This window comes from Ursus americanus, chromosome 13, assembly GCF_024610735.1.
Source record: "Ursus americanus isolate L20-20 chromosome 13, mUrsAme1.1.p, whole genome shotgun sequence".
In the NCBI taxonomy this organism is placed as follows: domain Eukaryota; kingdom Metazoa; phylum Chordata; class Mammalia; order Carnivora; family Ursidae; genus Ursus; species Ursus americanus.
In genome coordinates, this window is record NC_142139.1 from 28923847 (window position 1) to 28939244 (window position 15398).

The 15398-nt window shown below is 35.2% G+C and overlaps 1 protein-coding gene across 1 annotated transcript in view; it reads right to left on the reverse strand.

The window, feature by feature from the left end:
• Window positions 1-2131: 2131 nt before the first annotated feature.
• The window catches only part of SLC7A11 (solute carrier family 7 member 11), a 79707-nt gene continuing 66440 nt past the window's right edge, over window positions 2132-15398 (reverse strand). Inside the window, exon 12 of the mRNA XM_045798970.2 lies at window positions 2132-9560. Within this exon, the coding sequence (XP_045654926.1) occupies window positions 9493-9560 (68 nt within the window). The 3' untranslated portion in view covers window positions 2132-9492. The remainder of the gene's footprint in view (window positions 9561-15398) is intronic.

Here is a 15398-nt window from a genome sequence, read left to right on the forward strand (position 1 = left end):
AAAAGTAAGATTAGTTTCTCTTATTTTTAAGAAAAAAGAAAATAACTAGCTTGCTCACATTTTTCTTAGGGTTATCCTCATTTATACTTCGTTATTTTATTATAGCTGGAAGGTATTTCAATTTTTGTAGTATTTAATCTGAATTAACAACTTTGAAACCCTGTTTCACATTTCAGAGATTAATAAATCTTCAAAGCTAAAGTTTGAAGAGGTATTGAATCCTAATTACATTTTTATTTCTGAATTCTTTCAAACATCAAACACTTTTTAAAAGAATTAGCCCATGCCTGCTGGTGACCAGGTGTTCTTAAGCTTAAGACTATAAAAACAATAAGATGGCTATAAAGACCTGACCTTCAAAGTCAGATCTCCAGGAAATCTGCAAATGTAATTTTTAGGGCATGTGGAGGCAAAAGCAACAGTAGGTATCCACAGCCCACCCACCCCATCCCCGCACATATAATGACCGCAAATCTTTATAAATTAGACAGAGCCTAAGAATTCAAGTAGATAATTGTTAGAGGTATTTCAGCAGCAAAAGTCTTTATAAACCTAAAGCAGCATGTTTAAGAGTCTAGCAATAGTTTAAAAGCAGATTATTAGGCATTATGTATCATCTAGGTTTTTCTGTATATTTTTATTAAGCACATTTCCAGTCACATTAACTTTAAAATAAGTATATCTACATATGACATGGTTTATATTTCTTTTCAACATAGTTTAAATTTAACAGGTGCCAAAGTTATTAGTTTACTTTTTTATTGTTCTCCCAAAGCATTTCACCAGGAAAAGGTGCTACTCAATCTCCTGTGTCTACTTCAAAGAGAGTTTTGGTCATCAAAACTTTAGGTTCCTTCTGCTCTACATTTCTGAGCATTTTTTCAAATTATTATGAAGATAATACCTTATTGAAAATATAAAAACCTAAATGTCTTTTCACAAGAAAAGTTCATTGTAGGTCATTTGTTCATTTCTCCATCAGGACCCACTTACTGACATGAACTGGGGATGGAGCAGTGGAAGGGAAAGAAAAAGAGAATGGGAGGGGAGAGGGTGGGAGGGCAGAGACTGAAACTCCTCAGTTTTCTTACATGCTGAAGTTAAGATATTCCACGGAAATATTCATTCCATAGAATCTAATGGATTGCTTAAATTTAGAGGTAATAAAACTGCACCTAAGAAAATCTTATCATGAAACCTAACGAATATAAACCATTCATTCATTCATTGAATAAATTTCATAAACATTGAGTACCTACTATGCTTTAGTCAGTGAAAGACACACACACACACACACACACACACACACAGAGGCAGAGAAAGAAGTCAAGTCTGCAATTTCAGTGGTGTGATGGGTTCTACAGAAAAGGTACATCTAAGATGGTGAAGGTATTCAGGGGTCAGTCTTGGGGAAGTTTTCTGGAAGAGGTGACTTTTGAACTTGGTCTTGAATATTGGGTAGAAATTTGCTACTTTGAAAGTAAAAGATAGGAATGGGTGAGGAAAATATAATCCCTGTACTCCACAGTGTGTCAAATGAAATAATAGAATCTTTTTGTTGTTGTTGTTGTTAAACTACTGAAAAAAAAACACAAAACCATTTTATATGGCTGCAGAGAATGCGGAAGTGGTCATTTGTAGCTGCAGAAAGAAGGGCAGCAGATTATGCAAAGCACTGTGTTATGCAGAGGAGTTTGGATTTATCCATCCAGAAAAATCAAATAAGTAAATGTAAAGTCATGGAAGACTGTTACTGTATTTGTGTTTTGTAAAGAACATTCTGCGGAAACATGTGAAGGCTGAAATAGAGATAGACAAGACATGAGACTTTTGTTAAGAGGCAAGAAATAAGACAGGGGACTATTAGAAGAGAGAAGTTGGTAGATATTTCAGACCAGAGCACAGATGGACATAAGCCATGAGAAAGAAGAGTGTCTATGGTCTTGACTCTACTGTTTGCCCCACTTTCAGTTTTTAGTATAGGGAATTAATGCCAAGGGGAATGCGTCAACAAATTCACAGAATCAATGATAGATAAATTCAATCATCAAAACCAAAGCCATCGATTTGTTGGGATGTACACTGCTTTTAAAAAAAGCAAAACATGACTTTTCTTATGTAAACTATCAAGCGTTTATTTCATTTCCATTGAAAATATTTTCAAGTAAAAAAATGGACAAAAATACATATACAAAGGTTGAAGCAACTAAAAGCATGACAGTTATGCAGATACATAAATACAAATGAAATTAAATTCACTGCAAAACTGAGTGACATCATATTGCACCAAAAATTATTCCATACAAAAACACACGTCAAGACTTTCCATCAGATGAAAGCACTCTTATATCATAGTATCTTACCACTCACACAAATAGCCCACAAACACCATCTGGCAGTGTGATTGTTGCACCAGAACTCTCCCCAGAGGGAAATCATTAAACTGTAGAAAAATCCATTTTATTTCACATATCACATGATGGTGTAAGTATCAGTGCCAGAGAACCTTAAGAAACACAACACAATCCACACATGAAAGTCCCTTTGCGCCATTTATATTTTCATAGTTAAATATCTAAATAAATCAGTACACCTAATGTGGTTGGAATGTAGACACAGAAAAGGAATTTTGCTATTTAGAAATTTATTCAATATAAGACATTGTGTAAAATTTGTACAAAATACAAACAGACCCCTTTACCAAGTTTTATCATCATACTGTCAGAGTGAAGAAACCCCACCACAGATGAGGACCATTTAGGATACTGAGGCTCATTCTTCCTCAGACAGATTTCTCTGTTCCTGTATTTGAGATGACCAGGCCAAACGCTGTTCCTCCTGCCCCTCAGTTAGGGGAATGGTTCAAGGTCATGACAAATGCATTCCAGATTCATGTTAGGGGTTGGAGCTGTCTATAAATTACAATTGAAACATAGATCAAAGAGATGGCTGCCAGCACAACCCTCCAGAGGATTTTGACTACCATTTTTTCCAGTTGTCTAACCTGATCCTGTGGGTGCAAATTACTGGTGCTTGCCGTATAGAATGTCAGAAGCATTTAAACACATTCATATACAGTACCTAATAATATGCTAATATGAACATACCAGCACACATTTTCTATCCCTTGATAATTGAAAAAGAAGTCACTGTTACTAGGCAGATTTAACACAAAGCTCACTAAATCCATTTTTATATAAAGTAAATACAGATATACATACAATAAAAAGACACAAAAAATTCATCATGAAATGAATTCTGAGTCAATAACTAAACACCATCTCTACCAGTGCATCACTACCATCTAATCCACTCTACAATAAGTAAAAAAACAAGAAACAAAACTCTATGAAATCTGGAGTCAAATATTTGTCAGAAAAGTAGGACAAATTAAGTTCGTCAAGAATTCAATACAAGAGGCCATTTGTCGTGCCTTTTTCTAACTTGTGCTTATTACAAAAACACAGGTAGCCAACATTTAGCATTAGTAGAACACAACTCCATGTCTGTTCACCAATTTGGCACAGAGAGAAGACTATATTTCATGGTACTAAGCAATGAACTCTTAACACATCTAATGCTTATGTTTGCAAAGTTCTCAAAATGTTGAGAGGTACCACTGAAGACTCATTACTATTACACTGCAACACACCTACAAAGAAATAGAAACTTGAGGCTCATGCTTGTGTTCAAAATAACATTGACCCCAAATATCCTAAAAGAGTAAAGTCATATATCACTCTCTGCACATGGAGAATGCCAAAAGAAGAATTCGGTTTTCAAGATGTAAGTATCAACAGTTTCGTTCCAGATTTACAGCACTGGTAATACTATTCACAAGGGAAAACAATGAAGTAAAAAATTTCTCCAGGGAAGGGATCAAAAAAAACAAAATCCAAGACTCCTTAAAATTTTTGGAGGATTCTTGTGGTTTATGTGATAACCACAGGTATATATTGGGGTCTTTTTTTTTTTTTTTTGGCATCCAGAGCAATTAAAAAGTGCTATATGATAGTGTTTGAAATTATTAAAACAACAGTAGTTTAATGTAGTTCACTCCTATTCTGTTAAAAGCATACATTCATTTGAAACAATCTGTTTTAGTTCCCCAAAGTATTATTTTACTTTAAGATAATTTTCTTTATATTACATTAGTCAGTAAACGGAAATTTGGAATGAAGGAGAAATGCTAGGGAGAAAATAATTCAGAAATCTTTTGAAATAAGACAGTTCAAACCTAGAACCAAGAACCACATTGCATTGCCTCCAGGTGTGATACAAATGAGCTTCTGAGCATGTGCTGAAGACTGTTAACTGGTAGGAGTAAGTGAGGTCTTTCTTCACAATCATCATTTAAGTCAAATCCCTCCCAACCCAACCAATTATCCAGATGGAACATCCAAAGGCCTATTATGTTTTCCCATAAGATTCTGTGCAAAGTACACTGTCACCCAAGGTGCTCAAAATACAGTCACTTCTGCAAAAGACATAACTGTGATTCAGTCTTTTTTGTTTGTTTCTCTAGCTTTCAGCATGACCTTTAAAGACTTCAAGAGGTAATAAGGAAGGACTCAGCAAACAAGTCTTCTAACCAATAAATTAATTCGCTTGAAAGTTATACTTTAAAAAAAAACGTCAGTAGTGTATGTGTGGAAGGAAAAACAAGTATGTTCACTTTCAAACCAGTGCATCCATCTGCATGGCTCTCAGATGCCTACTGCTCCACAGTTTTCTTGAGAGAACTTTTATCTATAAAACTGTTAAGGCTGTTACTGATAACATAAATGTACCCTTGACCCAAGTAGTTGAAATATACACATGTAATAGATAACTGCGTGAGATAACCATCTCCCAGTGATATTTTAAGGCCAACGGTAACAAAGAGAAGAGAAGTGAGGACTCCCAAAGAAGTAAACCAAGTGGCAGTTTCACACTAAGGATATTTAGGGTCATTGTATAAATTCAGATTAAGACTAACTCCCATCTTGAGGCTATCATGTCAAAATATGACAAATAAAACAAAGGAATTCATTGATTCATTTAAAAGAAAAAACAGAAATGGTTCAAAAAGATCGAGTTAATATCCTTAGGAGGTTGTAAAAAAGGACAACATCTCACAACATGGAACACTGGTAAACTTTCTGTGAGACCAAGATTTACACCTTTGTGAATTTGTAGTGAATCTAAAAACAGGCCAAGCATTTATTTTTAGATACCAACTAATTTGAAAATGCAACAAAAAGAAGTAAGGATTATCTTCAAAACTTGGCTGTTAAAGTAACTTTTTAAGAACAGTACTAAAACCACCCAGAAGTTACACTTTTAGGTATTATATATATTGAGATACATTTAAAATACTGTTTATGAGAAAATTAACCTAAAATACACTTATAGGTAGTAACTTTTTACCTTACATATAAATTACGTAAACAGAAGCTGTCAAGATGTCTCATTATCTACTCTAATTTATATCCACCACGAGTTTCTTGCCAGTTACACAATGCCATGCTTTAATACCTGACTTTGAATTGTTAACAAAGTAAAATGTGACTCTGTAAACATTATCAGCACCTACATACACCATGTTGGGTAAAATGAAGCAAGATTACATTTAAGTAAAATCAATCTTTTACTCATCTGCCTTCAAATCCCAAATCTCACTCTATTTCTTTCCTAAGAAAAAGAATTACAATTAAAACCCTAGTTTTTGTTTTTCTATCATTCAGAACTGAATCATAAAATATGTCAAAAATGAACTCTCTCCTTATATATCGCAAAATATATATTATGAGAAAGTCAGTTATAATTATATATAGACACTTCAATTAACTCAAAACTGTATTATTTAAAAATATATTCTGTAACTGGCCTGTGTTTATTTTTACTAGAAAAAGTAATGGAAGTTATTTTACCATACTCACAGTGACAGATGCAGATTTTGTAATGCCAGAAATGTATACGATTTTTCTGATCTTCTTCAAGAAAATTAATACAAATTTCCTAATGCAACGTTAGCTACAGGACCTTGGAAGGGGCATGTCTAAGTGTGGGCACTGAAGCTACATTCCATTAGCTACTTAGGATATCCACTTATGCACAACAGACGATTAATTTTTAATATTTCTTTGACTATGCTGCATAATAAGTTACATCAAAATATCATTACTTCCAGTCACATGCTATCTTTCATTTCCTGCTACTCTGACCTTCAGTATTCTATCTTTTCATAACCTATACCTCAATTATAAGAAATCCACTATAGGTCAAAGATGACTTCTTTCTTGTACGGCATTACATTCATCTACAAATAGAGATAAAATAATGAGTTTCCTGAAGACTAATTACAGTCCATAAAAAATTATGTTGAGTTAAGTAATTATACTCAGGTTAACTATCTGTTAATATATCAAATAGCAACTGGGGAAACAATTTTACCAGACACGTAAAATAATCCAGAAATTTGTTTCAACATACATGTTTTAGTGTTAGAGAAACTGTTATTCATTGCTAATGTAACCTAATAATCTATCCTACTTTTGTGCCAGCAGAGATGGGGGAAAACAGTATAAGCACGTATGTATATTTGTGGGTGCACACACCTAACATTTATGTTGGGTACTGGAGTCCGCCATCTTTTCTAGGACAAATCTTTAATCTCCTGGAGAAAGATAAGAACAAGGTCTACTTCCAGCTGACCTAAACATTCATAACAGTCCAGTTTTCCTCAACTGATGAAAGAAAAATCTCAGGAAAATAACCTAACATTTTAAAAAATGAGTCAAAAATATTTACTGAAATATTCATAATTGCATAAGGAGAATCAGTCCATTTTTAAATCAGATTGTTTTAGTTTTGGAAGTCTTTGCTAAATCTGTTTAATTCTCAATTAAATATTTGAGACTCCAAGTTACCCAAAAAGTAGTACATTCGAAAATAGCATATTAGTTGTCTTAAACTGTATTGGCCACTTTTACTTTTTGTGTTATAATAAACTCGTAATATGTATATAAACATTTGAATATCCACACTGGTGCAAGTATATTGTTACTGGTGCAAGTAAGTGTAATGTAATTGTAATTCTCTCTATATATAATTCTAAATATATGAGAAAAAATTTTACTTAGTATAAATAAAAATATACATATTAGTGTATGGGAGAGTTTTCAAATAGAATTGGCTTGATGTGATACCATCTGAATAGAAATTATGAATATTGATTCCCCGATTATAGAAACCCTGCATCTTGTTGAGATGTATAAGTTGAAGTACAACTTAATCTTTATTACTTAAAAAAAAAATTACTGACTGACTGACTCTCTGGTTAAAAATGGTATTACAGTGGCATCAGAAATTTAGCAATGCAAAAATCATTTTTGAAAATGATGTAAAAAATAATGAGAACGTATCCTAGTTAGCTTTTACAATGTTATATTTAAAAAGAAATTAAAACAAAAAATAAAGGAATAAAATGAGACCTATCTGCCGCTGTAGTTACAAGCACATTGCTCTCAGAAATAATCAAGAACTATGTAAAGAACTATGTAAACCTCTCCATGAGATTTTACCATTTTTTTCATTAGACAAAACAAACAAACAAAAAATAAACCTCACAAAAAACCTAAATAAGAGTTTTCTGGTTTATATTACATGGGCCTAGACTGTAAAAAAAAAAAAAAAAAGGAATATAAAGACAATCTATTTTTTTCCCTCAGCAACAATAGAGTGGCAAGAGATATAGACAAATAGAAGAAGCAGAGACTACAGATCAAATTTGAAAACCAGATGGTACGAGAAAAAGGAAGGAATTTTTATGAATTCACTTAGAGATCCAAACACCAGGTTTGGCTGAAAATAATGTCAATCTTGGATGTGTATTAAATGTTATCAAGAGCAAAAACTGAAATTGGTGAATTGGAATTGCCTCAAATTATAAATCATCATTTCTACTTTGGTCAATTTCCTATAAACTCTCTATCAGCTCTTAATGATTTTAATCAGTACAGTTCTTTCAAAAATTGTTACTTTTAAAATTAGAGGATGAAACATACTCTGGTATGACTATTTCATCTTGGATGTATGTAAATAATAGTTTACACATTCCATCGTTATGTTACACTATGAAAACCACAATATTTTCTAAACCTAGTATAAAAACACCTGTCTGAATACACACACACATTTTCTCCTTCTTTCAGTGAATTTGTTATCAGTTATCTCTTTTGCAAGTTGAATGATAATTAAGGTGAGGAAATTACTGACAAAGCTGAGATAAAGAAGTAGAAAATTTTTAGAAACATCAGTTGTAAATCTTATTTAGCAGTGACATTTCTTTCTCAATTTTTATGTAAATATATGCCTTTTCCTAATTAATCTGGACAGTTTCATCTGAAGAGATATTTTAACGGAATATAAAATATATAAAGGAAATGTACAAACTGTCAAAATTTATCACCATGTAAAAATAGCTATGAGATTAAAAAATTGTTCATAATTACTAACACTGCATATAGATATGATTATAGGGTTGGGCATAATATTTTGGGTATTCTCTTTCTTGTTGATTTATGTCTTATATGGACATTGCAATTTGAAGATTTAAAAGTGCATATATTTAGCTATATTATCAAGGGGTAAATTATTAGTGAAACAAATGATTGTGCTTAAGAGGCTTTAATACCAAACTGACTATTGCTTTGCTCTAAGAAAGATGTTACATCCTTTCCTGATCAAGTGGGCTGCCATGAAAACAGAGTGGCCCATAGCCGTGGAGCTTCCTGATAATGAGTGAAAAAAAAAATCTTAAGATAATCAATTATCAAGAATTTTTAGACATAATTCCTGGATTTTTCTCATAACAGCCCCTGGAAACTCTTCTTTAATGTATTCATTAAAATTAGGCATATCCCCTCTGTCCTTTGTTCAAAATGCTCTGGGTAGAATGCATTAAAAGATGAGTGATATCTAAGTTGGTATCTAAGGGGAGGCAATGCAATGCCAACATAAAATAAATTTCTTTCTTTCTTCGGTCCATAATGATGACATATGCTTTTTCCCCCCCAGAAGAGTAGAAAACACTTTTCACAGTATGGTCATCTACAGTATATAAAAATTGTTTCTATAAAAGCCATATATACAGAAAACATCTCGGTGTTCATGATAAGATATGTTATAAAGACCACTAAAGTAATTGTTCATTCGGTATTTTTCCTCTAATTTCCTGTAGGTATCAGGAATTCCAAAATCATGTGAACTCATGGAATACTTGCATAGCATATCTGCTTTCAATAACTATGCGGAGTTATAACTAAATTTCTTAGAAACCAGTTTGAACACACTAAAAGATATGAATAGCAATAACTGATTCCTTTAGTCCACACCAAAGTTGCAATCCTCTGGATTTTCATAAAATGAAGTGAAGATCCACATTTTGTTTCAGCCCTTTGGGCAGAAACAAGGCCAAGCATAGATTGCCAAGATTTCAAATGCATTAATTCATAATTTATGACAATCTTCTTCTGGTACAACTTCCAGTATTATTTGTAATGTTCTGGTTATTCTGTCTACAAAGAAATAAAGAAGAGAAATTAAAAATGCACAGAACTCAGAAACGCATAAGAACAGCAAAATGTGAATTATTTGGGGTTGAATACTGAAAACACACAACCACCTATTTCATAGAGCACTTTCAAGAATTATTTACTTCATTAGAATCCCATCATGCTCAATTAATTTATTTGTCACTTCTGTAACTTCCCATGATGGCTTCTCAGCAAGAATACATTAATATTTTGTATTCAAATAGGAACTTTTATTCATAAACCAGGAGGCTGAAAATATTTTGAGGCAATAGAACCAAGATATAAATAAATGTTCAAAAATACACTTCATATTCGGTTTAAAGATGGCTTGTTGTTTTAGTACCTATGAGATTACAACCAATTCGTCAGGAAAATGAAAGACACATACTATAATGTCCAGTCTTAAATTTGTAGCATGTTACTGAGTAGAACATGTTGTACCCCAGGGCCTTATTACCTCATCTCCAGAATGAGGGACTTAGGAGTGCCATCAGCAAAAGGGAAGCCTAGGAGGTCCCAACACTTGCCCCCCCCCACAAAAAACAAACAAACAACAACATCAACAACAAAAAAACAAAACAAGGAAACCAAAAAATACCCCAAGAACAATAAATAAACAGCTATAAACTGAAGAAAACAGATCAGGGAAATTTTTAAACCACAAAGAAAAGAGGGCAAAGGTCTGGCAGAGCTAAAAAACTGAGGACGTCTGCCTAGAAAAGTAAACAAAGAATTTTGCCTGCATCATCCTATACCCTAGTCAGATGCTGGAGGACCCCAGCCAGCCTCAGTGTTGCGGATGCATGCAGCTTTTGCTACAGAGGTCTTCCACGGTCCTCCTCAATGACACTGGTCCCAGCTGATGGAGCAGCCTGGAGTGCCCCCACTCCGCATCTGCTCCCAGAGGCAGGGGTTACTGCTGAGCTGAGATTTGCCCTTGGGGGGTCTTGGTTGTTGATGAGCCCACTCTCAAGGACTGGGTGCCACAGTACGTCACCATACACAAGACTGGAGCTGCCACTGTTCTTTGTCCACTCTAGCCCCAGACTGGGGCTTTGTCCCATAATTACTGAGGCAACGTCTCCTCACTTGAGCCCTGCCCTTAGGGTCCCAAGTTACTCTTTGGCTGTCATTTTTGGAACTGGGCTACTATTGTCCTGACCCCTCCTCTGACAACTTTTCCAGGTCAAGACTCTGAATTATAATTGCTGAGACAGTCTCTTACTGTCCTGAGTCCTACCCCTGCATTCTAGGTACTGGCTCATACTCATCATTGCCAGGGGCATTGCCACTACCCCAAGTGTTACTCACTTCCTGTGTCCTGAGTCACACTTTGGCTACTATTACCGGAGCTGTGCAGCTACTGCTCTGAGAACCCCCATTCCAGGTCAAGACTCTGAGCTGTCATTGCTGAGATGGGCTCCTGATCCCTGTCCTGTGAGTTCCAGGTCACAGTTCTAACCCATCATTGCTAGGGACACTGACACTACCATGGGCCCCACCCCTCAGGTTTCAAGCTGGGGTTCTGACCTAACATTGCTGGGACAAGGCTACTGCTGCCCTTAACCCTACCCCCAGGTTCTGGGTTGCAGCTCTGAAATGTCATTGCCAGGGCAGTGCTGCCACTGCTCTGTGCCCAGATCCCTGGGTCCCTACACCTTTAATAGACCACTACAGATTTGTGCTGTTGCTATCTTGTAAGTGTACTGGTGCCAGAATTGATATTTTCACCCACATCCTCAGGCTGTGCTACCATCACATTTTGTTATTCCAGGACCGTTGCCACTGCTGCATTCCCTCCTACCAGCACGAGTCACATTGGTGAGTCTTTGAGACCCAGGTACCAGTTACACGGGATATCTGCATATGCCCACACTCTACACATTAGTGCCACAGCCACAACAAGCATATCTATGCCCCAGGATCTAGGCACTGTGATAGTTCCATATGCACCTGATCCTAGGATGCCAGCTCCAATAATGCTCTGAGGGCTCTGAGTGTCAGCATGACTGACCAGGTGCCAAGGAAGGACTCCTTAACTAGAGCTTCCTCCCGTGGGGCAAAAAAATCCCAGTAAGGCTATCAGCAGATTTCTCAGCAGAAAACTTGCAGGCCAGGAGAGAATGGGATTATATATTCAAAGGGCTCAAAGAAAAAAACAAAAAAACAAAAACAAAAACAAAACTTCCATCAACCAAGAATACTTTATCCAGAAAAGCTGAGGTAAAGACTTTCCTAGACAAACAAAAGCTGAGGGAATTTATAGCCAATAGACCTGCCTACAGAAGTGCTAAAGAGAATTATTCAAGATAAAGAAAATATATATATAGTAACATGAAAACATATGAAAGTAGAAAATTCACTGATGAGGGTGAATATATAGTCAAATTCAAAATATTCCATGTTGATCAGAGCAGAAATAAATGAAATAGAGACAGAAAAACAACAGAAAAAATCAATGAAATTAAGAAAAGATAAACTTTTATCTAGATTAACTAAGAAGAGGACTCAAAAAATGAAATCAAAAAGAAAAAGGAAGGGTGTTTGGGTGGCTCATTCGGCTAAGCATCTGACTCTTGATTTCAGCTCAGGTCATGATTTCAGGGCTATGAGATGGAGCCCTGCATTAGACTTCACACTGGGCATGCAACCTTCTTAAGATTCTCTCTCTCCCTCTCCTTCTGCCCTCCACCACCCTTCCTCCCTCTGTCCCCCTTTCAAAAAAAAAAAAAAAAAAAAGAGGAGACATTACAACTGATATCACAGAAATACAAAGGATTATGAGAGACTTCTATGAACACTTATATGCCAACAAACCAAATAACCTAGAATAAATGGATAAATCCGAGAAATATATGCTCTCCCAAGATTAAATCAGGAAGTAGAAAATCTAAATAAACCAATATCAAGTAAGGAGATTCAATCAGTAATAAAAAATACTCCCAACACAGAAAAGCCTAAGAATAGATGGCTTGCAGTGGTAAATTCTAGCAAACCTTCAAGGAATCCTCAAACTGTGCCAAAAAAATTCTAAAGGAAGGAACACTCTCAAACTCATTTTATGAGGCCAGCATTATGCTGATACCAAAGACAAAGACATTATAAGAAAAGGATATTATAGAACAACATTCCTGATGAATTCAGACGCAAAAATTCTCAAAAATATTAGCAAGTAAAATTCAACACAATAAAAGGATCATTTACCTATGGCCAAGTGGGATTTATCTCTGGGATGCAAGGATGCATTGAACATATATTGGGAGTCCCAGCCAGAACAATTAATTAAGAAAAAGAAATAAATAGCACCCATATCAGAAAGAAAGAAGTAAAATGATCTCTGTTCACAGATGGGTGATCTCATATAAGAAAACCCTAAAAATTCAACTAAAAAAACTTAAAACTATTACATGAATTCAATAAAATTGCAGGATGCAAAATCGACATATAGAAATCAGTTACATTTCTATAGAGAGAGAACAAATTACCTGCAAAAGAAATTAAGAAAGCAATTCCATTTACAATAGTATCAAAAACAATAAAATATTTAGGGCGCCTGGGTAGCGCAGTCGTTAAGCGTCTGCCTTCAGCTCAGGGCATCATCCCGGCGTTCCGGGATCGAGTCCCACATTGGGCTCCTCCACTATGAGCCTGCTTCTTCCTCCCTCACTCCCCCTGCTTGTGTTCCCTCTCTCGCTGGCTGTCTCTCTGTCACATAAATAAATAAAATCTTAAAAAAAAAACAACAATAAAATATTTAGGAATAAATTTAACCAAGGAGGTGAAAGTCCTGTATTCTGACAATTATAAGACATTCATGAAAGAGACTGAAGAAAATATAAATAAATGGAAAGATATCTCATGTCCCTAAATTGGAAGAATTAATATTGTGAAAATGTCCATATGACCCAACTGGTCTACAGACTCAATGCAGTCCCAATCAAAATTCCAATGACATCTTTCACAGAAATAGGAAAAACTATCCTAAAATTAGTTTGGAACCCCAAAGACTCTGAATAGCCAAAGCAATCCTGAGAAAGAACTAAGCTGGAGGCATTGCAATACTGGATTTCAAGTCATATTACAAAACTAATCAAAACAGTATGGTACTGGCATAAAAAGAGGCGCACAGAGGAATGGAATAGAGAGCCTATATATATAAATCCACATGCAAAAGAATGAAACCTTAGCTTGGACCCCTACCTTACATCATTCACAAAAATTAACTCAAAATGGATCGAAGATTTAAATATAAGGCCTGAGATCATAAAATTCCTAGAAGAAAACATAGGGGAAAAGATCCCTGACATTGGTCTAGGCAATGATTTCTTGGATAAGTCACCAAACGCACGGGCAACAAAAGCCAAAATAAACAAGTGTGACTATATTAAACTAGACAGCTCTGCACACCAAAGGAATCAATCAACAAATTGAAAAAAACAACCTACTGAACGGGAGAAAACATTCACAAATCATGTCTGATAAGGGACTCTTATTCAAAATACATAAAGAACTCACACAACTTAATAACAAAAAGAGCAAAACCTGAATAGACATTTTTTCAAAGAAGATATACAAATGTCCAACAGGTATATGAAAAGGTGTTCAACATCGAAATCACCAGGGAAATGCATATCAAAACCATAATGTGATATTGCCTTACACCTGTTAGGATGACTTTTATCTAAAAGACAAGAGATAACAAATATTGGTGGGGATGTGAAGGAAAGGGAACCCTTACACACTATTGGTGGGAATGTGAATTGGTATAGCCATTATGGAAAACATAATGGCAGTTCCTCAAAAAAGTAAAAACTGAACTACCTACGACCCAGCAATCCTATTCCTGGTTGTGTGTACAAAGAAGTTGGAAGTCAGTATCTCAAAGGAATATCTTCACACCTATTTTAATTGCAACCATTATTCATAATAGCCAAGATATGGAAACAACCTAAGTGTTCATCAACAGAAAAGTGGATAAAGAAGATGTGATTATGGAATATATTCAGCCATGGGAAAGAAGGAAATGCTGCCATTTGCAACAACATTATGCTAAGTGAGATGAGTCAGACAGAGATGGACAAATACTGTATAATATCACTTACATTACGGAATCTAAAAAAATGAACTTGTTAAAATAGAGAGTAAAATGATGATTACCAGGGACCAGAGGGTTAGGAAATTGGGGAGGTGTTGTTTAAGGGGACAAACTGAGTTATGGAGCTCTAATGCACAACATAGTGATTAAAGTCAATGATACAATAAATTACAAAAATTGCTAAGGGACTAAATCTGAACCATTCTCAACACCAAAAAGAAATGATAAAGACATGACATTATAAAAGGTGTTAACTAATGCTAGGGTAACCGTCATATTGCAATATACAACTATATCAAACTAACACATTGTACCATCTGAAACTTATATAATGTCATAATGTAAATTATACCTCAATAAAAAAGGTAACTAAAAAAAGAAGAAGGAACTTGGACTAGAAAGTAGTTCTCAAAGTATTATCGCTGGACTGGAAACATTAGCATAGCCTGAATTATCAGAAATTCAACTTTTCCAAGTGCTATCCCAGACCTACTAAATTAGAAACTGAAGGCGGGGCCCAGAAATCTGTGATTCTGCTAGACACTAAAATATAGAAACCAGTGGGCTAGATGATTTCTAAGGTCATTTTATCTTGGCAGTCCTAGAACTCTGAGATGCTAGTTTCCCAGGGTGTTCGTTCTTGTTCATCTCTCATCTTTGTAATCTATCCCCACAGAATCTCTTTAAACTGCTACTGATCCTGGAACCTCCGGAGCCTATCTTCT